Below are 24,921 nucleotides of genomic sequence, written 5' to 3'. Positions count from 1 at the left end.
AAATTCAAGCAAGCAGAAACCACAAAAAAACATTTTATTGCAACAATGTCCCCATCATCAAGTGAGATGGCAAAAATTAAGTTTTAATTAATTTTGCATTTCTACCTTTTTATTTATGTAAATATAAATTCAAGAGTGTAAAATAAATCCACATATAAAACACAGAAGAAACATTCTCTTTCAGTGACTCCAAAAAAAAAACCTTACATACTGAAGAATCATGACAAGTCATCCACTGTCCATTTTTCCAAGTATACAGGCATGAAAGAATGCAGAAATTTATTTTCAAAAAGCATCCTGTATAAAGTCCTTAAAGTACTTAAGTAATATTTAGTAATCTCATACTCTTGAGTTTATGGATGTAGATTCCAAGAAAAGGAGAGACAAACATCTCAAACTTTAGATTATTTAACCTCCATCTAAAATAACCCATTTAAAACAATATTATGTTCAATTCTTATAGCTGAAGCATCACAATTACTTTATTAGTATCATTATTTTGGAAAACTATTTCTTATAAGGTTTTCCTGCCTTTAAAATAAAGTCAGAATATTTATTTCAAATACCTTTGTTTGCTTATACAGTAAATATATTGCGGAAAGTTAACTCCACATGCTGGTACAACAGGCCTCCATGAAATTCCATTTAAACATTACTATGATGTACCTTAAAAAACAGGGACTACAGCATGAAATGCACCATAAAGAGTCAGTGTCATGGGATTGTGTCTTATCTTCCTTCTCAGATCCAAGAAAATGCTTATGTACTTGGAAGTCAATATTGGACTGCTAGACCATATGAATACTGGTTGGTTATAAATACTTGGATTAAGAATATTTACTGCTTTAGAAAGATGTGATTATTCTGTTCATTTTTTTACACACACACAAAAAAAAGTCACCAGTATTATAAAATGTATCATATGGGATATTTCGATAGGAATGTTTTTCATTGGGTCCAACAGGCATACGTTTCCAATGATTGTGGCTTTTAATGCATATCATGCCAAGTTCTTAATAAACTGTTTACCCTCGTGGTTATATTACAACAGAATGAAGAAATTAAAATGGTAAAAGCAAAGTTAAAAATGAAAACTGCAAGTAACTTCACAACTAGAAGAGGAAAGATCATAGAAAGATTTAAATCAGCACTATTGTGGGTCCCCACAGTTGCACTGCTACTCTTAGGTTTCCAAAAGATGCATATGATTTTATAAATATTTTTGTGCTAAGAGCCATGCTCAGAAACAAAATATAGGCTAGCACAAGTCTACCTTCCTGGAGATGCATGTTAAGTATAAAATTCACTTACTAAAGTGCATTTGCTGAACAAATTCTAACTTCTACTATTATAGCTATCCCAATAAGCAATACAAACAAACTTTGTTGAAATTCTATCTCTATTTAAAAGCAGTAAATATAGATGACTGAAATCTAAATTACAATCTTGTATTACCAAACTTTTTGACTCAATACTGTGAGCTGTAGAAATAAACAAACTGTACTGTCCTAAACTTCCCACAAACGAGGAATTGCCTCTAGTTAGAAATACTGACAGTGTAGAATGGAGTGAAGTGTAAGCAGAGCTGAAGTAAGCATTGCTTTGCTTCTTATTCAATACGGTGTTTCTTTAAGGCTCTGAGAGAAGCTGTTAATTGTCTCAAGATCTTTTGGCAAAAGATTAATGCAGAAGTAGCAGGGTCATCTGACATGGCAGAACTTGTATTTTCATATTTCACTAAAGCCAGCTCATTCAGTGTCTGTATACATTTATTGCACTTGTGTTGTTGGAATACATCTAGACCAACATAGTAATAATGATTGCAACAAAGCCATAGTAAAATAAACTTTAAAAGGGTCTGATTTGGACATTAGAGGGTAAGTGTCTGCATGTTTAAAATGTTTCCCTAATAATAATAAATACAGACAAACTGTTCATCAAGTCAGATGCACATTTTTAACCAATTATTTAGCATATATAAAATTTCACTCATCCTTGTATCAATACAAATCTGTTAGGGATCAAAAAAGACTTACCATGCAAAATATTGATTAGTGCTGCATAATGGAATATATATTTCTATCAGAGTTAAAACAGCATTTTCAAAATTTAAAGAAAATAGATTTTTAAAAAGGGATTCTACTGTTGAATGCAAGTCTTCCTTGTAGCAAAGACAAGATAGAGACAAGTTACCACTTATCGCTGTACTTCAGTCTTGATGAAAAACTAATAATAATTTGTCCACCTACTTCTTAATAAATGCTACATTTTCAAGAATAAAGGAACTATCAGTAGGCATTATTTCTACTTAAAACAAGTTATTTTTCTCTGTAATAGGTCAAGTATGCTTTTAAAGATTCAGGTAATGGTAGACTCATAATTTTTTCTCTCAGTAGATTTCGAGGAGGCTCTTCCGGCTTCAAGGCCTCACTGTGATCCTTATCCTCCTCCTCTTTGCTATCATCTTCCATTCTTTCATCTTCTTCACTGTCTGGAGGCTGAGGAATTAGCTGATTACCAACAAACACATAGGTGTTAATCCTGCGTCTACGACATCTCCTGCGTTTGCGTTTTGGAGGAGCCTTCTGAGCAATACCCTTGGCTTTCATCTCCTCGTTTATGAAGTTTCTAAGAGTGCGTCTGATATATATTCGAGCTAGGTCCTGGAGGTTTCTAACAGCACACGGAGCTACAATGAAAGAAAAGTAAGTTATACTAAGTGAAATCGCCCTCTAGCAAAAAAAACCCCAAAACATTAGCTGGAAGGCAGTAAGACTAACACTCAAAAACAACTGCAATTTTAGTACGTGATACAATATGCAAATAAAACAAGGGTGGATAGAGCCACCTTAACAAACCCTGCGTCACAGCCCAAGAAACAAAGAAGTCTTTTGATAGATGTGCAAGAGAAGTAGAAAGCATAAACAGATTATTAAAATAAATTTAAGACATCATACAACAAATACTGTCATTTTTTAGCACCTGGCAAGTCTTGGCACCTACTTTCCTACTGTTAAGATCTTGTAGTAGGAAAACAATTTCAACCTCTGTGTCACACTTGTTTAGGCAAGTGCCTTTCTTCTGTCTCCTCCTTCCACTCACTATGCTTTTCCCCCTGCCTCCCAAATCTAACTGATGAGGGGGGGACATGAGTACTCCACAGCTGACCAACCACGTAAGTAACCCGTATCTTTGCAGCAGAAAAGGAATCAGAATTACTGAATTCCTGAAGGAAAAAAACAAAAAAAGAAACAAGGAAGAAAAAAGCCAAAAGTCTAGTGCTTTCCAATGACAAAGTATTGCTGGGCTAGTGGATGCCTGCTCTAGATGAGCTACAGATGGCTAATTCCAAGGAAAGTAAACCCCAAAAAGCACATCAACCAAAGCTGCAGCCTGTTCAACTTTCTTGCTTGTCACATTTCTTCCTGTACAAATTAGCATAAAATTAATGGAGACTAGAAGTTAGTGAAGAAATCATTTTGAAAATTACACTTCCAAATATTCCATTCAGCTTAAAAAAAAAAGTCCGGATGTAGTTCAAACAAAACCTATTGTTTCATACACTGACTTCAGTTGCAGGCTAATCATTTTATCTGAGACAGAAAGAACATTTAGGACTGGCAATACTGATGTCAGGAAATGCCAAAAGAAAACAAACAAACCAAAAAATGCACCAAACAAAAGATCCCAAACAAACAAAAAAACCAAACTACCAAACAAGCCCCATCTCTTTCATGTAAAAGAAATTCAAGAATCTCAAAATTCAAGAACAAAACTCTATCTAACTGACCACTCAGATCACATTTATAAGTTCAGGGGTTGCAGATTGTAAGCCAATTATAATAAATGCAAGTAGAAAGTATGTAAAGTTGAAGAAATGGACCAGAAGGCATTCAGCCGAAATACAGAATTGTGTTAAGAGAGACTTCATAAAATCAGAAGGAAAAAAAAATATTTCCTTCAAAAGAGGATGCAATAAAATTTTGAAGCACTGCATTCTGAAAAAGGTGTAAAAGCAGTATGCACTCAGCTTTCTTATCCTGTAAAGTAACATAAAACAACCAGATTATTTTTAGTGTTAGAATATAGTCGTGCATAACTAGCACTATTTTATTCTGAAGGCAACAGCATCTAAAAAGGTTTAAAGACAAACTAAGCTCCTCACAGTCACATTGAAGATAATAACCTATAATCAGTAACTACCAGCAATTCATATTTCATAAATGAAGTCAAGGTCTAAAGCTCCTGCCCTTCTGTTCAGAAGTCCCAGAGACACACAGAGGTAGCATAAAAAAATTAACTTCTAGAAAGCTTAAGACTTGCTGTATTAAAAAAAAAAAAAAGAAAAAAGGCTCAAGGGGTAGGAAGGACAGTTAAGAAGTCCTTTAATGAGGCAGTCATAAAGTTTTCCTATTCAGGGTAATAGAAAATCTGAATACAGAAGTACTCAGGAGAGTACCTAGGGAAGACTCAAATAACAGAATTAAGTTCCACAGATATTCATGCATTTAAGCCAAACTGATCAAGAAATACAACTCACTTTTGTTTGAAATTATACTATTGTACTACTGTTCAGCTCTCAATGCTCATGGTCTTCACTACTTTCATTCTGAAAATTTAGGAATGGTGATAAAAACTCTCTTCTGTTCTAGGGAATTATATATATATTATTACATATATTATATGTATAAAATCATAGTAAGACCAGTGTTTGACTACCCATCTCTGTATTTCGCTGTAAGACATGATACAGCCTATCTACTATGGATGGAACAGAGGAAAAAAATAATCTTGTATTAACAAGGTTATGTCAGGAAATTACTTTTGAGGTCTCAAAAAAACAAGTGTTAAACCAACCAAAATTAATTATTCCTGCAAAGGAACAGATTACATAAAGGAGAAGATCTTCTATACTCTGTGCAAAAAAAAGTAAAGGTAACTCTAATAAGGAACTATCCTTGGCAAGCTCACACACACACTCAAAATTAATAGCCAGATCAGTAGTTACAGGCAATGCAACCTGATAGGACAACCTGGACTCCTGAAGGGCTTACACAGTTAAAACATAGGCATAGGAGGCAAGAAACATGCAAAGGGGACAGTTCCCTTTGGTTATTTGTTAACAGGACAAAACAGGAGAGTAAAGATGTCATCTCTTAGGCTCTTTGTTGGGTTTATTTAAGTCCCCACATGCTACTGAAGCTCAGCATTATTATTCTACTCCTAGCCCTGACTACTCAGACAGAAAATTTCAACTTTACACCTTTCTCTACCATGTTTTTCCCTTCCCCTTATCATCCCATCTCACCACCTTGGCAACTCGTATACTTTCAGAGACTTTCTAAATATCTTTATTACCTCTACTCAAAGCATTGCAGCTAGAAAGCCAACTCCCATGACTAATGGCATACAGATACAGGTACGACTATATCTGTTGCAGATAGACACAAGCACACTCAGGTTATTAATATTCTATCATACCCAGCTGCAGTTTAGACCTCTTCCTTCCATTTCAGGGGGAAGAGAAAATGTTTTTTTTCTGCTAGACCTTGAGAAAGTTAGGACTATGACAGGCCTAATATTAGCTTACTATTTTATCTATACCTTGCTATAATACAGAAGCTGAACCTGAAAGGAAAAGAAGGCCAGAGAAACAAACTGGGGCCATAGTATCATTTTAATACAGGATATTAGTCATTTAGCAACACACAACATGCACTGGGAGCACAAAAACATATCAGTGAGCTACTGGTTTCCTAAACTGTATGTCTCTATAGCATAGTATCTCAACTTCCAGACTTCCACCATCAGGCACTGTAACAACCATTCAACCCAAAGGGAGTGAGCACAAAAGACACTTACGCAGTCCCACAGTGTCATGTTTGCCGTTGTCATTTCTGTTTGGTTGCACTAGTGGAGCAAATGAAACAGCAAGGATATTTTTACTTTCCCAGGTGTTCTGTCCTGTTCTTAAGATTTGTGTTAGCTGCATAAAAACAAAACCAAAATAAATCAGTGGTCACAGTTTTGTCATACTCAATACTATTCAGATTGGTGTTCAAACACACTGCTGTTTTGTTTTGCTTCAAAATTAAATTATTAGGGTTGTTTTATCAACAGAAAGCACTCCGATACTCCTTGAAATGTTACTTGGTCACTAGAGTAATGAATAATGGGAAGAGATGCAGCTGGAAAACTAAGGCCCAAGGTAAGTTTTGCTTTCTCTCATTTTTCCAGAAGATGAAAGAATACTTTAATACTTTAGATTGTAAGCAGCCTCTGGAGTCCTACCTACTCCTTGAACAAGGCCAACTTTACAGTTAAATCAGCAGCTTTTCCAATTAAGTTAAAAAAGATCTAGTACTGAGATTCCCTAACCTGTCTAGGCAACCTGTTGTAGTGTTCAACCACTCTCGTTATGAAAAGCCATTTTCCTTTCTTGCAGACAGAAAGCTTCTTTGCTGCCATTTGTAACAGCCTTCCACTATGCTCTGCACCTGTGAGGAGAACTGGACTTCTGCCTACCAGGCAAATTCTCCACCTCTTTAGGAAGCCAAATCAGGAATTAAAAATTCACTTAGCTGTGTCTCTGCAGGCTAGGTTAACCCAGGTCTTTCAACTGCTCCTCACACTTTACATGCTCTAAGCCCCTATCGATTTGTATGTAAGGTAGAAGTAGTCACACACTTAATTTTTTTTTAAATAGATTGTGACTACTTTTAAGTTGGATTCCATCAATTTCACCTGACAGTATCTTAGTCAAATGAATAATGAAATAAAGTACTTATGGAACTGAATCATGCAGGCTATGCTTAAATCCCTTTGGTATTTTAAGTAAGCAGATAGATAATGTGGTAATTCTTTCTGGAAAGTAAAGTAACTAGCATGCTTATCAACAAGCATTTTAGTAATTATCTGCATTTAGGAGGCTATCAAGTCACATGATCTGTCTTTCTCAATTTCCCTACTAGTAAAACAGGGAGAATAATACTTACCTTTGTAAAGCCTTTTGAGGTCTAAGGATGAAAAGTGATAAAAGTGCGAAGCATTATTAAATAATACACCTGTCTGAAAATCGTTAAATCTAACATGGAAAAGCAACATTGAAAACTGATGGAAATAAAGTAATATTTTTTTCTTCCTTTTTTTTTTTCTCCCCTTACAATCTCCCACTAATTGTAGTTATTTTCTATTTCTCTGAAATGAATTCTCCTGGTTTAGAAGGTGATTTCTTTGTTTTGAAGTACTGACTAAAAATGTCTGTGTGGCAGAAAGATTTCAAAGCAGTTCTGAGACTGATGTAATATACAGGAAATAGTACAAAACAGACTTTGTTAGAAGCAGGATATCGATGCTTTTCTACACGTTTAACAGAAAACTTCAAGACTTCATTAAAAAGATTAATATCTGCTTAACTGCAACAATACACTGAATCAAGGTATTATTAGCTGAACATTAACTTAGTCAAATATACATTTAAAAGCATTCCTTAAATATATAGTTCTCATACTAGAAGATTAAAAGGGTAAATTGTCACTAAGTCACCTGATCTTCTATAGGCATTACTAAAATGCCTCCAACTTTCAATAAAATTTTCATGTAGTTTTCATGGTCTTTCTGGACTCCAGCTCCACAGTAAATCCGGTCATACTGATGACTGTCTGAGGCTATTTCCAAACAATTACCAACCACAAAGGCAGGTTCACAGAACTCAAATCTAGGGGGAAGAAGAAAAAAAAACAAAGAGGGGACACATTTCAAATCAGGATTTTTAAGAAAAGCCACTCCAGATAAAGACAGAAAATATTTTTCATATCTTCCCTTGTATCATAAAGAAAGATTAAAATACATACTTGAAAATTCTGTATTAAGACAGTACTAATTTGAAAATAATCTGGTTTTTCCTGCCACATCAGAGACCACCAAAGAAAAGCTCTTAAGCAGTTATACTTATGTATTATGCAACACAGGAAAGGCCTCAAAGCATCACCTTCCTAACTACAAGGAAATAGATTTGCCCATGGAAATCTTAAGTCATATGGTAAAAGTGCCATTAAAATAGTAGATTATCAACAATGTGAGATATCCAGGCCGTTGAATAAACATTGAAAAGTTTCATTTCCTAATATCTCACCTCAATTTTTTATAAGTTAGGTTTTTAAAAACTCATTTTCCTCTACCTCCAAATTTTTCACCTTGAGCCCAATCCACTTTACCCCGAAAAGGAATTTAATGGAAAAATCTGACATTTTTTGACAACACGCAAAGCGGTAAGAGATTCATTATCTCAGAAGCATCTGTTCTCATTTTCATTAGCAAATGAAAGCTGTATAACTCCTTTTTAGTACACCTAACTCTTTTGTGACTGCTTAAAATACCAAAGGAAAAATGTACAGGACAGTACTTCATAGCTAAAGCTGCACATATTCTCCACAAGACTTATTTTCTGACATTTTTTAAATCTCTGCAGCATGTTACTGCTTCAGCTGTTAACACCATAATAAAACTTACTATTTTGTAAAAAAATTCCTTCAATTAATAACTTTATGTCTTCCCCAAGCACATTTGAGAGGTTACAACGTAGCTCATAGAAAGGATTTATGGTTTTCTTTGAAAAAAAAAAATTACATACAACCTAATACTCTTGTTGTTACATGAAAAAGCTCATAAACTTCATCTGGCAGCACTAAAGTCCAATGCATCTCAAACATCATCCTGAAGGAACAAATTTTTCTGAAAACATGCACTACATATAGCCATTTTATGAACTTTATAGCTGACTATCAATGGAAAATAATTTTCTTTGGCTTGGCTAGCATTAGCAAATCCCAGTACAACACCTGACAACATTCAAAGCAATATTTCTTCAGTTACAGTGAAAGATGGCAGCTTTCACTGCTTAAGGATGAAGCCTATGAGGCTTGGCTGACTTTCTGATCTAGAACATTACCATTAACAAATCAGGAAGTTGAAGGTTTTGCTGCTAGTGTGTTTTTCCCCCCAAGATGGGATGCTTGACCTTGAAACTAATGCAATGCTTCCTTCTTTGACTAGGCACAGATAGATCCCAGAATCCTTTACCAATTATTGCATAGCTCTCTCTTCCATGTACTGCTTACAGTCAACTGTCCATAACGTTGTTTACTCTTCCAAATCCAGAGGAAAAAAAAAAAAAGCTGCAGACAACACGGGTAGATTAAAAAGAAAAAAGGGAGAGGGAAGGGAGTGGAGATAAACTACCTTATTGCACACAACTGGAATGCTAGCCCAGCCTGAACTGTGGTTGAAGTGATTTCAGATTAACACAAAGATGCAGAAATACATTAGGCAAGCTTAAACGCTGGGAAGAAAAAGAAATCCAAGGCATTGATTACTTTGCTGAAGAAGCAATGTCATTTTTTAAGCACTTGGGACTACCATGTGTTTTCCTATATTTTCTACATTCTACCTACAGGTCAATTAGGCAGTTCCTGATATAGCTTTCCTTTCAGGTTGCCTACAGTTTAAATCAAGCATCACCACATCAATTAATGTGAAGGTTTGAGCAAATTACCTTTGTAGGCTTCAAAAGTAAAACAGGAAAGGGGTGAGGGGGCAGGGAGAAAATGAATATGGTACTTTTCTAAAATGCAGTTTTACATCTCGAGACAGTGTCTGCTTAGTTTTAGAAAAATGAAGACAGCCTGCCTGCCTAACCCCGCAGCTTTCGCAACTTCTGATCTTCTCAGAATGCTCCCCTAAAACCCACCAAGTTTATTAACAGATAATCACAAACTGTTTTCTCTACTAGAAACCACCCTAAAAGCTCATGAAGCCAGTGGTTAGACCCTCTTAAAACAAGGAAGAACACAAACTCTCCAAGGAATCATAATACAAGACAAAACAAAGCTCCCCAAAATGTTCCCCAGACATAAAATATTCTGTAAGTGACGTTGTCTGTACAAATATAATAAAAGACGAGGAGAGTTTATCACTTAGCTCCATGCCTTACAACCAGAAGGGCACAGAGTACAAGTAAAGACAGAGAAGCAACTTCCTAATACACACTTATAGGAATGAAGTGGGTTAAGTACTACAGATTGACTATCTACAGGCACTTTGAAGCGGCTGGACTGTGTTCCCTCCATGTTCTTAGCACAACTTTGTGGAGACGAAAAGCTCATGATCAAAACAGCCATTTATTTATTAGTTCATTTACTTCAAAAAAGACCTTCTTCCTCTATGTAAGTTTTTCAGCTAGTTTCAACCTCGTTTGTCACAGCTGGTGGTTCCTGACAGACTGATTTCCCACAGCAAACCTAAACACTGTGTGGACTAAGTTACGTGTAATTCCTGAAGACACCTCTTCAAACCATGTCAGATGAAAAATAAAGAGGTCTACTCAGCTCCCCTGGCCATGCAATGCTCACACCCAGCTAGCCTGCATACTATAGGCAGTTCAGGTTACCCAAAAAGCTAAAAGTAGGTAGAAAAAATGAGAGGAAAAGGTTATAAACTCTCTCTGGCAATAGCAAAGTGATTGTTCAAAAACCAACCCCTCTTCATTTATGCTTCTCACAGAACCAACTGCTCCATGTGTTATGGGATGAGCAGCAACAAAATACCAGAAATAAAAGCATACTGAGTTCCTAGTTACTAGAATATCATGGATTTGTCAAACCTACTCATGTCATACAACAGTGAATATTACTACTTCCATGTAACGTAAATCTAGTGATGCAGCAAGACTCTTTCCCAGTGCCCTGAATCTTAAGACAATTCTGATTTGACAAATATACATGCACCTCTGAATCATAAAGACCTGGTAAAGCCATGTACCATCTTCTCATATTTCTCTAATCCAGTAATTTGTGATGACCTTCAAACACAGACTGAAGTATAATTTTCAAAATTGTTTCTACTAACTTGCCCAAATAATTTTATTTAAAAAGTAAAGTTTAGTTTGGTTCTACTCAAGTATAAAAGAACCCATTAATCAATCAGGAAATTATCTAAAACTATTACAGATATTACATTACATTCTGTGTTACACAGAGTTATATTGTATTAATAGTATTGACGAAAACAAAATTCTTAATGGTTTAACATGCAGTATTGATAAACACATAAGATACCTATCAAGATGAGGTAATATTTCACTTAAATCTTTTGTTTGTTTCCAAGCTGAAATGCAACTAAGAAATGCCAAGTGGTCTTTACCATTTGTTCACCTCTACCAAAGGGTGGCTTTACACAAACATTATATTGATAACACAAAAAATCTCCTCTAATTTCATGCATCAGATACCAAAAGGAAGGGGAATAAAAGTGCTGGAACAACCTGGAGAAGTTTTAGTGACATCAGGTTCTTCAGTTGAATATGGTATCTTCATTACAAGAGAACCAACAGCCAACAGAACAGAAACTAAGTTCCCATTAGAGATAATATAGCAACAGAAAATCTGTTCAAATGAAAACTTGCCATAGAAAAAAATTAAGCACACAGATCATATGTAGCAACGGCCCAAGATAACCAAGCAGTTTCAAGCGTTTAAAACATCTGTTGACCATCTGCTTCCACCTTTCCATCTTTTCCACTAGATGGGCATTTCGAGTTCACAGTCAACGCAGCCAAAGTACTTTTCTTCCAGATAAATGTAAAAATAAATCTGTAGAATTTAAAGTGAATTTGTGCCTTTGCTGCAGAAACTTGAGAAAATGATCAAGTAATAGATTGTAACTGCCCATGATTTAATTTAGATTCCCTATAGCTATCAACACAATAAAGTATTATTACTGTAATAAAATTAATAACCATTAAAAACACAGCAAAGAATTAAGTTTGTTGCTCTTGTATCCATATCCACCAATCTAATATTTGTGTCATAGTAAAATATTAATTAAAAAACCAGGAGTATAGTACAATAACCTACCCTAATAGCAGGAATTTCCTTACAAGGGGATTAACTGGTTGGTCCTACTATGACACCCAACCACAAAGCCTACCTTTAATTACTTCCAGCTCTGACTATGGTCAGGATGCTTCTTGGGCTAAGCTCTTCTACTTATACAACCTTCATGAATACAGGATGTTATCCTGATGTCTCTTGAAGATGAAACTAGGTGCAAGTACACACAAATTGTCTCCTTTTTTGCTTTTAAGTGGTAAACATACTTGATTGTTTAAAAAGGAACAAGTTCAATAAAGCTGGGGAGAAAAATATTAAGTAATATGAACGGGAAAAAACCCCAAACTGTCAGCATCCACAGATTTGTATCTGAAGGAAACAATAAAACATGTCACAAGATGCTTAAAAAAGCAATACTGTGGAACCATTAAAACTGCTTATACCTGTCCTTTGCTAAGAGAAGAACTAAATTACTTCTTAAAACCAGCACCATTCCTGGTACATTTTACACCTCTCAACTACTACACTCATATCAGGCCATCATTTGACAGTACACTTCTGCCTATCCCTACATTAACTAAACACACTCATATCTCTCAGCTTGCTGCTCACAGCCCTTATAGAAAAAATCCATTTCAGTATGAATTTAGTATGCTCTTTTCCCATCCATACTCATTTCCTTTAGCTGGTCAACTCAAACCCTCTAAAAATCCTGACATCTCATTCAGTACCATTAAGCTGCTTCAAGTAATTCCCTTCTAATAGGAAATTTATTTAAATTTATTTAAATTTAGGGTGCAAAGGACTACTGTTCAGCTTTAATGATGTATGAGAAAAGGCTGGCAAGTTGTTAACATTTGTCATTTGAACTACAGTGACACTACATTACAACGAAGAATTTCACACATAACTCTTTGTGGAAAAAAACCCCCATAACGTATTTTAATACATATTCCAAACCAGAATAGTAAATCCAGCATAAGAACTCATGGAATTAACTTTATATCAAACTCCCCTTAAACCATCAAATACATTAATAACCAGACATTGCAATGAATGTGCACAATATGTAGAGTCTGAAAATGTGTGATAAAACATTAAACAATTTTTGTTTCTATGATGAGGAAGTAACATTTACTTTTGTCCTATACTAATACACTGTTGTCCTAATTCTAATATACTGCTGTCTGTACTTTCCAAAAACGGACTCTTCAGGATGGTGGAAGATGGGAGTAAAGAAGGAAATAAAAAACACCAGTTCTGGTATATTTGCCGGTGAAAAGAATAAGAAACAAAACCAAAATCTGGTCTAAAGAGCTACAGCAGTTGCAAAGTAAGTTCCTGTGGTTATTCAAAGACACAGACTGTAAAGCTGTACCATTTAATCTAGAAAGGTCTGGCTTCTTTGTCCACTTGCATTAAAAAGACATTCTCAGAGTTTCTCTTATAACAAACAATAATTTCATAAATCAGTAATCTTTCTCCAGGTATTCTAGAACCTGTTTAAACACTAACGCATTCAACTGAAAGAAGCTTTGAAGAAGTTTTCAGATAATTTAGTCAATTTTTCAGGTTTTAAAACAACTTCTTTGAAAACAACAGATGAAGGGCAATATTCACATGGCTTTGTGCGATATAACATGCCACAAGAACGTGCAACAGCATGAAATACTTTCAGATTCCTATGGCTCGCTAGCATCTCTTATTTTACTTGACTGCAAGAGTGCTTTAGAGCTAGAATGAATCAGATTTAAAGGTGCTTCTTACATATTGCAGGAAAAGGTTTTTCTATCTGTTTCCCCATAAATACTTTCCATGATATATTCACTCAGTGATGTCTATTTAAGATTAAATCATGAGCTACGAAACTTAAAACCTGCACCAGCTAATAGAAAAAAATTTTTAAAGAGTGTTAATTCTTTTCCTATGAAGAGAGGCAACAGCAGGGCAGGATGGTAAGCTCTTTCTACATTTTCTCTATTTTTCTTTCTTCATTGTTCATCTCAGTTAAATATTTTTTCAAGTTCTTTAAATTAGTCTTTGGTTCATGTATAAACACGTTTATCTATTTCTAGCATGTTTTGTTGGAAAGCTACGCACATTTCACCTACTATTGTTGATACCTTTTGCATGTACACTACAAAAATTATAACAAATTGAAAAGCTGTCATTATAGACTTTAAGCCCCTTGCATCCAATTGCAATAGTAATTTTAATCATTACAGTAGTAGCCAAAACTAATGTTGTTAAAATATTTATTCAATAATTTTTTCCTTAAACATTTTTTTTTAGCTTCCAGACAATGCTGTAGGGACAGTGAGAAATTGGTGTCTCTTGTATTTGTCATTTCCACCTCTGAATAAAATTGTCTTGGTTCTTCTCAGTCATCTTGTTTAAAATTTCTGATATTCTCATCAGTTTCAATGAGTAGACCAAAACTCATTATTCAATTATTTCTGAAGAAAAAGTCAAACACTGGTTCCTAAAAATGCTTGATTAATGTCACCCTCCCTTCAACACTGGTTTACAAAATTTAAATGTCACTAGATACCATATCTAAACCTTGTTGGTAAAATTAAAAATTATATTGAAGGAACACTTTTTATCAATTCCACAGAGAATTTTAAGAAAAGTTAACAGGAACAAGGAAGCAAGAAAAAATTTCTGTCACTTCAGTTTATTGTCAAGGCCCTAATACATCCATGGATAAAAACCTGGAAAATGATTTGTCTGCTTACAAAAACCAGAAAATATTTCCTTTTTTTTTTTTTACTGAAGCAGAAAAATGGTTTTACAGGTTGAAATACTCATATTTTACACTGTGGGGTTTTGAGAAGCAACAGCTTTTAAAGGAACCATGCATCAAGTGTTGTCATAACTTAACGTACCAAAAATTCTAAATACTATCAAAACCTGTAGCAATGAGAGACTTCCAACGAAAGTCAGTGTCCATCATGGAATTTATTTTGAGAATATATTTTATGTGTGGTTCTGAGAGGGCAACGACCTCCTTAGGTAAGAGCAGATGCAACTGGGATTTTTAGAGGCTTCTGGTCTAAAAGGTATAGGATTAGAAACAGCATTTCTCTAATATCTCTAAATATAAAATGAATATGCTCCAAACCCTTATTTTCCTTTCCTTTTTGTTTAACATAGCCTCTGGCATCAAAGAATCCCACTGCAATTCTTGTAGTCCGTGTTGCCCCGGTTAGATTAAACCTCAACAAGAATTTACATTAAAGCATTATTTACACTATTTGAAACTAAGTTATCAGTATGATTTGAACCAAGAAAGCTGTGAGTTTTGGAGGCAGTTTGCTTTTCCCACTTAGATTTTACTGCAATCAGTAGCCAGCTGAGCGGTAGGAAGAAACTTTACTTTTCTGTGTTTATACTAGGAACTTTGCCTTTCAAATCTAATTAAAAAGGTGAGCCTTCAGAGTCCTACTGTGAGCCTTAAATTTCAACGAAGACAAATATTCTGATGGAAGATTAAGCTTACTATTCCTTTAATGCCAAGACAGTCTACCACAGGACTTCAGAAAGAAGTTTCACCCATAACAGTTATCGCCCATAATTAGTACTAGGGTTCTTGTCACTTACCATTGAAGTGGATTCTTTTGATCCTGAGAAGGGTTGCTGATTTTCTCTCACAGCAGGGACTTCACCAGCTTACCCAGGCTGGGTTTTTGATAGGGTGCTAGAAGATGGGCAACCTAGCCTTGCCCTGTGGCTCTCTCTCCAAGCTGGATATTCTAGGTCTAGAAGTTGAATGGGAGCAGAAAAGACAACACATTCCCCTTCAATAAACAGGTGAAGCGGGGCCTGAACATACGTGTTTTATATAGAGCCTTCTTTAAGAAATGCTTTTTTCCCCTTAATTGGCATGCACTCTCTGAAGGTTTCAAGAATGAAAGAGGGCCTTAGGTGTACTTCAGACTCAAAGGATTTTCTTCAGTCTGTACCTAAAGTCCTGATACCTCAACCATCATGACCCTTTCAGATGCTTTCAAGATGGAACTTCTCCTTTGATTCTACTGGCAAACATACATCAACAAGTAAATCAAGGCAGCATTTAATCTCTCAGAATACACAACTCCACCTCCACTTAGAGGAAAATTATTTTTATAGATTGGTGGGATATGGATACAGATACAAACGATTTCTGGAATTATTTGTCTTTCTGAAACAGATATCTGAAAAGTTTTTCTTCTCATGAACAGTTCAAGAGGCCAAAACTGAGATATAACCAACTACCAGAGGTAGACAATCCTCACTTTAGGTCAAGAGAGTTTCTCAAATCCTTCTGGATATGCTAAGTTTACATCATTTCAAGTCTCTGGTCAAGCACTTTACTCAAATCATAGAAAAGTTATTTTTTTAATACAGTTCAACAACATTCTTATAAGGAATCAAGAGAAAAAGTTATATTATACCACACAACACCAGATCATTCCCCCACAAAAATGGCATAAATGCAGTATTTCATCTTGCTTTATCAGGCGAAAACCCACCTAAATCATCATGACCCAGCTCCACGAAAAAGTCAGATGCAAACCCAATGGCCTGTTGGTCCACGCAAAGAAACACCAGAGAGTTCCCAAGTGTTTATTCAGGATCCAAGATGAAGCTCTCCAAGTACCTACCCATAAGGTTAAATTCCTGGTTTATGCTTCAAAGCAGAATGCTTAAAACATTCAGACCAGGCTGTAGAACATTACAGGCTAAAGAGAGAATGCAAAGAAGTAGCAAAGCAAAGCTTTACTGAATTCCTGACCCACATATCTCCATTACCGCCAGGAAAACAGATCACAGTCTCCGTGCTCATTATGTCTCCTAGGTGCCTTGTTAGAGGCTGCTGTCCAAGTGCAAGGTATTTTTCACTCACACACACACACAGACACACACATTCACTCAGACAATTACCTTCATTCATAGCAGTCTGTCACATAATCTGTTTTCAAACAGTAAGGACGCCCCCTAGAGACATACCAGCATTCAACAGCAGACAGATATTGCACATATCTTCCTTTTGGTATTTTGTCCAAATACTAAGCTGATCAAAGCAGTAGTTAAGTTCAGATGCCACAGCCCACAATTTTGGGTAAGTATCTTTCATTTGTAAATGAAGATACTGGAAAATACTGAAAGAAGAACCAAAACCAGACTTACTGAGTCAGAACACATTACTTTGAGAGTCAGCTTAACATTACTTGGAGAGTCAGCTTAAAATTCAAGACATGATCTTAATGCTTATAGTAAAAAAGAACACAGAAGAATCCTGTAACAGAAAAAACGCACACCATCTTCATTAACTACATTAAAATACAGAGTATTTACAAAGAAAGCAGTTAGCCAGAATCAGCTATGCAGAGAACTTAACCCCCCCACAAAACACAAAATCCAACCAGTCAACCATTATCATGTCAGCTGCAGCGCAGCTATTACCAAGTACATTTGTATCACAAAGTCCTTTCACAAAAGTATAATTTTTGTTAGGTTGGTGAGGAGTCTTATTTCTTTGAAACACTATACATATACAACACTGATGTTCACCTGTATCAATTTTAGCAATTTTGGTTTTCTCCAGTTCTTGCATTTTTTAAAGTGTAACCCCCACCAGGGTTCTGCTATTCATTTACAAAAAGATCCTAATCAAATTTACAATAATAAAACTTCATTGCTACCCCTTCACTCGATTTCCCTTTATTTCTTTACATAAACATTTCACCTGATTGGAAAGACATTCCAATCAAAACCAGTTTTTGTTATGTCTCAGTACAGACACCTACAGAAATGCAAAAATACAGGTATATATGTGCAGGAATTGACTAGCTAGCAGGTACATTAATACAGCCATTAATGCAGTATTCATAATGATCACAAGTGACCATATTTCACACACATTTTTTTAAGATATGTAAATTCTGGCTGCCGTTATACATTACGCTCAGCCAACATAAATGCTTGTATTAAGACAACAGTAATGAAACATATGTATTTTCTCCTACATAATTTTATTTATTCTGCTGGGGTGACATAGTACTAAAATAATCTAGCCAATATCAGAATTACAGAACTGACTTCAGAACCAGGTAACACTGGGATGGATACTTTTCTGTTACTTAGGACCATAAAGTGGTCAGACTCAAGCTCCTGAAGTTTGCAGTAGGGAAAAAAAGGAGACTGAGGTCCAGCCAACACAACCAAAAGCATGGCAATTAAAAAGCACATCACACAGGAAAAAGGATAGCGAGAAGAAGTGGAGGACATGCAATTCTTAGGCTACCCCTACAATTCAAAAGCTTTTCTGCATTTCCAGCAGCTACCTTGTAATCACTGTTGGAGAATTTATTGCCCACAAGGAAAGAAGTCTTTAGAAAGAACACCCCTAATCAGAACCTTGCTCTCCTTTCTACTGAGGCAGAAGTGCCCAAGATCCAGATTCTTATGGGCCAACTTAAAACAATAAAAAATTGTTAAGTAGGTAGAAGCAATAAGGTTCAAAGCCCTGTAACCCAGAATTATAACCAGAAGTAAAAATGAGTATTGTTATGAGCATAGATGAATCCTCTTAAGTCCATCTCTTCAGGGAGTAAACATGACAACAGAAAAATTTACTCATTCATGTCCAGAGCAACAGTGGTAGATTAGAAAAAAGTTAATACTGCACAGAGAGATGATGCATAATTATACAATAAATAATCACTTCATGGATAAAAATTACTCTATACATGCAAAGACATTTGGACATCACGCCACTCTCCTAAGAACATATGCATATATGTGCACGTACATACGTGTGCCTGTGTACGTATACACATCGCCAAAACACAGAAATCCACTTTGCTAAGTACTGTACAACAGAAATACTACCATACTTCTGAAGAATGCTTTCTTAAGCCTCAACTTACCTCACGGAGTCACAAACTGGAAGTTTTATTTTGGTCATGTGGTGCCATTCTTCTCCCCTCCCTAAACTCATAAGCAGTGACGCACTGAGTTTAAAAACAAAAATGTTGTTGCAAAGTGAGCTAGTCAAATTAGATACTTACTTATCGAAGCTATCACTATATTTTATGAAGCTCTCCAATTTTTCCTTGGCATATTCTACCACATCTGAATGAAGCTCTATTCCATGATTTATCCCAAAAGGCCCTGTAAATAAAAACAGCATAGTGTTTTCTGTGTTTGTTTTTTGTTCTTTAAGCATAACAAAACTGCATGGAACAGCACTATACTTTTCATCTGTGAAAACACTAAAAACACATAAAACATAAGTCTACCAACACTGCTAGACAAAGTTATTTTTTGCATCTGCATTACCAGTGCTTAAGAGGAAGGTAAAAGGCCAAAGGTTCACTAAAAGAACAGGGACAGAACTGTGGCAAAACAATTTTATGGAAAGAATTTTCTTCGTAAGCATGCAGAAAATGAAAAAACATTGACTACACTTAAGTCAGTCTGTGCAAATTCTTTTTCAACATGTTGCTTACTTGGAATACAACAATTAAAAATTTTCTGTATTTTGTTATTTAAATTTTTAAGCTTTCTTATGGCAAAATTTTCATTTTCAACAATTCAGAGATTAGATATTATATCCCTTAGCCACATCTGCTCTTCTACTTCGCAGGTTGCAAAATCAGAAGTTTGCCTCTGATTTACTTACATATAATAATTAATTTCCACCTAGAACATTGTGGTCACTCATCACAATCGCAACACTGCTTTCCTGCGATCAAATCCAAATATAATTCCAAGTAAATCTGTGTGCCAAAAGTTAATGCTATTTTTCAGGAATGAGAAGAAATCATGAGACAGTACTATGAGGATTATCCACATGAGGAAGGAATTTGAATCAGACAGTCACATTTGCTGTGAGGATTCTAAATTTAACATGCACTCATAGCCCAGGGACTTTAGTCATTGGAGCACAGAATTGGAAAAGGGAGAGGAAAGGGTAAGAAGGGAAAGTAAACATCAATAAGATTAGACAAAACCTGTATTTATATCCTCTACTGCATTCTAAATCTTTCCTAAATATTTAGCTCAATGATGTTACTCCAATGAAACAATTCAATTTGTCTTTTCTAGGACACGGATTAACAAAACAGACCTAGGGCTAGTAAGAGAGGTTTCATTTTACTGCAAGAAAAATACTGCATATGCCATTAAGGTGATCAAGAACTGCAATTCTTAAAATAGTTTAGAACATTTTTTACTGGGTGAAATAACAGCAATCCACTAGGTTACCACAGGCAGTGTTTGTAAGATCTCTCTGACTGCAGGCAAGAGGTAGGTGTCATTTAAGGGATGTTCTCAGAGCTTGTGAAAACATGTACCTCCTGATGACATTCCATGTAAATTATCATTGCTCACATTAAAAAAGTAATGGCATAGGAAATCCCTTCCTAGCTGTTTATTGTTTTCTTGTACTGTAATAGACAATGATGTTTCTAACAGCTTTATAGCATGCAGCAGCACTCAATTTATGTTTTCTTTACTTAAAAATTGCCATTCCTTCAATCTCATCATTTAAAATATGCATCAACATCACCTGTCCAAAAATTCACATGTACATACCTTCCATTACTTAATTTTGAAAACAAAGAACTAAAAAATCCTGCAAACATCAGTTGCTCCAAAAGCTTAAAATTAAGTCTGTGAATGCCGAACACTACCCCATCATCAAACATCACAGTATCCATAATTTGAACCGAAAGATGAGAAACATGCTCTCTTCTTTCACAGGGAAAGTCACAGCTGTACATTTAAGCAGAGTCAGCTATTCTAAAATCATGAAAGTAACTTCTCTATTATTCTCTGAAATCAACAGGCTTCTTCCAGCATAATGATAATTCCACTACCTAGTCTGAACTTCGTTTACATTTTAACAGTATCAGCAGCAGTTAATTTAATCTGTATAGATTGAGCAGGGTGGATGTCTTATTATTATGTTGCTATACACAGAAGTGATTACTAGTTTCAAATTATTTCATAATTTAACCTAGTCATTTTGACACCACCAGTGTGGCAGAAATACCACTCACTACATTGTCCAATGGAAAGACACCCAACTACTGTCAAAACCCACATGGTTCTCTGCTGCTCACTGCAATGTACACTGAAATTGGTTTGAAAAAAGGTGAGCTACTAAAAATATATATGGTTTATTTGTCAGGAAACTACATCTGTTTATTTTTCTTTGTTAAAACAGCTGTTCCCTGGCCTAAAACACACACTGAAGTAAAATGATTACATGTAACTAATTCTATCAGGAGCTGAGTAAGAAAATAAAGGCACATAAATTGCATTTATGCTTTCTATGCCTCAGCCTAGAACTCAAAACACATCGCAACACTAAGCAGATTTCAGTGACAGGATACAGCACTACAGAAACATAGAAAGTCTCCTTCTGTAAGTAGCTGAGCAGTTGCTGCTTCAGGCTGCTCAGCCCTGCTAGGGAATATCAGCACCTGAGCTGCCTTTGTGGGAACATCTGCAGGGTAACTGTGCTCTTCAGGGGCTGTCAGCCAATCTCACCCTCTGCAAGAGACAAGTCTTTTCCTGCCTAATTTCTTCAACGCTGCATATACTATTCTGAAGGTAGGAATTCTGCTTGATAAGGAGAGGTCAGACTCAGGAGGATTCAAAAGCCAACCAACGGCCACTCAAAATTGGTTAGATAAATACACAGATACAAGTGCAATATATATAAGCAAGAGCAATATACATTATTTTTTTTCCAGTAGTTAAGAATAATGAAATAACAAAGCTTCCCACAAGACAAATAAATTAATACCATTACTCACTAAGCTGAAGAAACATTTTAGAGAAAAAAATGCAGCAATATTTCCTAATTGGTTTAATACTGAGCTTAAAATATTACAGTCTAATTTAAAACAGCTACTCTTAAACAGAAACACTTCCAAACAAAGCAAAGCAACACTCTTAAAGACATCTTTATTACATTTTATTTTTACCTGTGAATGAACGTAACTCCTATTTTCACAAAACAGTGGAACCTGTTAAATTTATTACTATTAACTGGAACAAAAGATACTGCCAGAGATACCAACAAATGACATTTGTTATGTTATTATTAGGTATAATTTCTGCTCTTTAATAAATAAGAACTGATGACAGAAAGTAACTAACTGAAAAATTAACAAACCAACTCTTGACTGTATATACCAACTCTTGTTCTATATATAAATAAACAAAATCTGTATATTACTTGTCAGCAAGGTTTCCGCAACCAAAGAAAAACTGCATGTAATATGGTCAAAATTATGTCTATGAAAGCTATGTATTAAAATAACTGCAGTTGTTTTATGTAATGAAATTAATTGGTAAAAAAGTTACTTGTTGGTGCATATGCTCTGTAGTCTAAACACTGGGGGTAGAAGAAGATTTAAAGCACTTTTGTATGTAGGTTTTTAAATTTAAATTTAGAAAACAATATTTAATTACATCTTTTTTCATACAGGAAATTTATTTGAAAACAGAAGAAAAACCACAGTGCTAATCGGTTAAAGCAGTTTTGAAAACCTACAGACCTACAGTGATTAAACATCTTATCAGTCTACATCCCTAAATTTTCTCACTAATAAAATTATTCAATAAATATATTTTAAAAGGAATGTTTGCACACTGATACAAATTTAATTTTCAATTAAGTTTCTTCAAGAGAAGCCTTTACAATTTAGATTTTTCTTTTCATAAACTGAAGATGAAACCAGTAACCTAGAGTGAGGGCATAAACACGGTGCAAATGCAGACTGAAATTCTAGTCTTCAAAAATTTTTCCACTGTACCTTTCCCTTTTAAGCAACAAAAGGACTGTTTCCTTTCAAATGAGAATTTTAGACTATAGAACGCAGGAAGAATTGCCGCTTCCAAAAAAATCCCATGAAACACCACTGAACTACAGGTGCCAGTACAGATAACAAATAATATTTTAACAACACATCTCAAAGAGCCAGCCTTAAGTATAGTATTGTCATTTTTAAATAAGTTTTTCAGAGCTTGCATAACCTTCTAAAAATATGCAAACACACTATATTGAAACAAAAACATTCAGGTTACCTAATATTAATCCCACCATTGTACTCAAGTATCCGGTTCCACTACCCAGATTTAGAAAAGACAATCCAGGCTGAAGCTTCAGTGCTTCCATGACTTCAGAATAAATGCAAGGTGCTGACAAGTGTATGTTTCCATGCTTCCATGCCAAGTCTTTATAAGCATTGTCCCTGTATCCTTCCAGATAATAATCACCACGATCAATTGCTCTGAAGGCTTGCTCCACACTCTCAGTGCGAATGTACTGAGCTTCTTTCAAGTTATCAATTAAGTCATCATTGTCTTCTCCAGCACTCACGGCTCCTCCCATGCTGAATTTCTATGGTAATTCAATTAGCTTGCAAAATACATTAGGAGGACAGTTTCCCCAAAAGTGTGTGTATGCAATGGAGTCTCAGTTCTTCTTTCAGAAGCACATCACAAACGAATCCTGAAAAATAGATATGTTTAGATTACTTGAGTTTCAAAAGAGAAACAAATCAACAACTATTAGTGGGTGATGAAATAGTTAATACTGGATAACTTCGTGAAGCAGAACTATTAAGAGTCAGGACAGCTAGTATTTAATCAAAATTCTGCCCTTCAGATTCTAACTCAAGCCAGTGTGTCTGACCTTAGCCAGAAACATATCAGCCTTAATGTGTCAACATGGGCTGTCTACATTAAATAAACCCTAACGCTGCATTGCTTGCTAAACACCGAAAACATACTGTGCTAAGAACCTATCACCCATGTTATATATTTGAAGGGGGAACGGATGGGACAGCAACTGGCTTTGGGCTAGCTCTAGTCCCATCCTTGGAACTAAATGTCCAACAGCAGCTGGAGCATGTACCAACATAGTTAATTTTGAAAGGAACTGGGTTCACATGCTCTAACATCACTCCATGGTGGGAGACTAAGCCCAGTAAGCGGTCACGTCCAGGAGATGCTTTTCAGATGTTCACTTTTGAGCTGAACCAGAATACTACAGCAGATACAATGGCACACTGGATTCAAAACAGGAAACCACTCCAAGTATTTGAGCTCCTTCTCATGCCTGCCATATTCACTAGAGAAATACAAATTCCTTAAGTACCTAGAAGTTTTCAACAACTTGTCAGCTCCTAAGTGTAATTCTACACAGCATATTAACTTCAAAATCCTTCAGATCTCTATTTTATCTGCACTTACTAAATTATTAATTACTAAACTCATCAATTCCAGATGTTAATATTTTAATGTTGCATGAGTTACCAGTAAAATAGCAACAGATGACTAAGAGAAAAGAAAACAAAAAAGTTTAATCCACCACTTCCAGATGAATACAGTACACAGTGAGCTAGTTGTTAACAGTAATTGAATGTCAGCTCAGACAGCTAAGAGAAGAGAAAGGCAATCGTGAATCTTGCTACACATTCTACATAACTTAGTTAACAAATAAAAAACCCCAAACAAATCCCAAACCAATGACACATTCACCCTTGACTCTTCAACTGCATTGCTGAGCATCATGTTTTAAAAGATTCCACCTTCTGCTTCAAACAAGCATATTTCTTTTCTGAAAATATGAATATAATCTTTTATCTGAGAATACTCCAACCTAATTCATCAAATTGCTATTTTGCACGTGTCTATCTGTGCATATTCATGTCAGGAATTCACAAATACAACCCAAATGTCGATAGTCACTTAACAGAATGAACCTGGTTCTTAAATTTATGTTGTGGGGATAACTGCAACACAGGTTTTATGGTTTAATACTTCAAATGAAGAACCTCCTTAGAACATGTTTAAAAGGAGTCTATCAAAACAGAACTAACAAACCTTTCCATAATACTGAATGGAAACATTCAGGAACAAGAACTTACAAGCATAGTTAGATTTGGTGGGTTTTTCCTGCCACTGCAACATCAAAAAAAGACTTTTGGAGTTTCAACCTGTCCTGGTTTTGGCTAGGATCAAGTTC

The 24,921-nt window shown here is 35.4% G+C and overlaps 1 protein-coding gene across 4 annotated transcripts in view; it reads right to left on the bottom strand.

Moving 5' to 3' along the window:
* Positions 1-3: 3 nt before the first annotated feature.
* The window catches only part of PCMTD1 (protein-L-isoaspartate (D-aspartate) O-methyltransferase domain containing 1), a 41,943-nt gene continuing 17,025 nt past the window's right edge, over positions 4-24,921 (bottom strand). For all 4 annotated transcript variants that reach the window (XM_017831727.1, XM_017831735.1, XM_017831710.1 and 1 more), the window contains exons 2-6: positions 22,977-23,403; positions 18,944-19,046; positions 7,546-7,717; positions 5,863-5,986; positions 4-2,689 (exon numbers count right to left, since the gene is read on the bottom strand). In XM_017831727.1, the coding sequence (XP_017687216.1) occupies positions 2,319-2,689; positions 5,863-5,986; positions 7,546-7,717; positions 18,944-19,046; positions 22,977-23,283 (1,077 nt within the window). In that variant the 5' untranslated portion in view covers positions 23,284-23,403 and the 3' untranslated portion in view covers positions 4-2,318. The remainder of the gene's footprint in view (positions 2,690-5,862; positions 5,987-7,545; positions 7,718-18,943; positions 19,047-22,976; positions 23,404-24,921) is intronic.

This window comes from Lepidothrix coronata, unplaced genomic scaffold (genome assembly GCF_001604755.1).
Source record: "Lepidothrix coronata isolate B3197 unplaced genomic scaffold, Lepidothrix_coronata-1.0 Scaffold6, whole genome shotgun sequence".
Lineage (NCBI taxonomy): Eukaryota > Metazoa > Chordata > Aves > Passeriformes > Pipridae > Lepidothrix > Lepidothrix coronata.
Note: the sequence above shows the minus strand (reverse complement) of the source record. Positions and strands in the feature narration are given on the sequence as shown.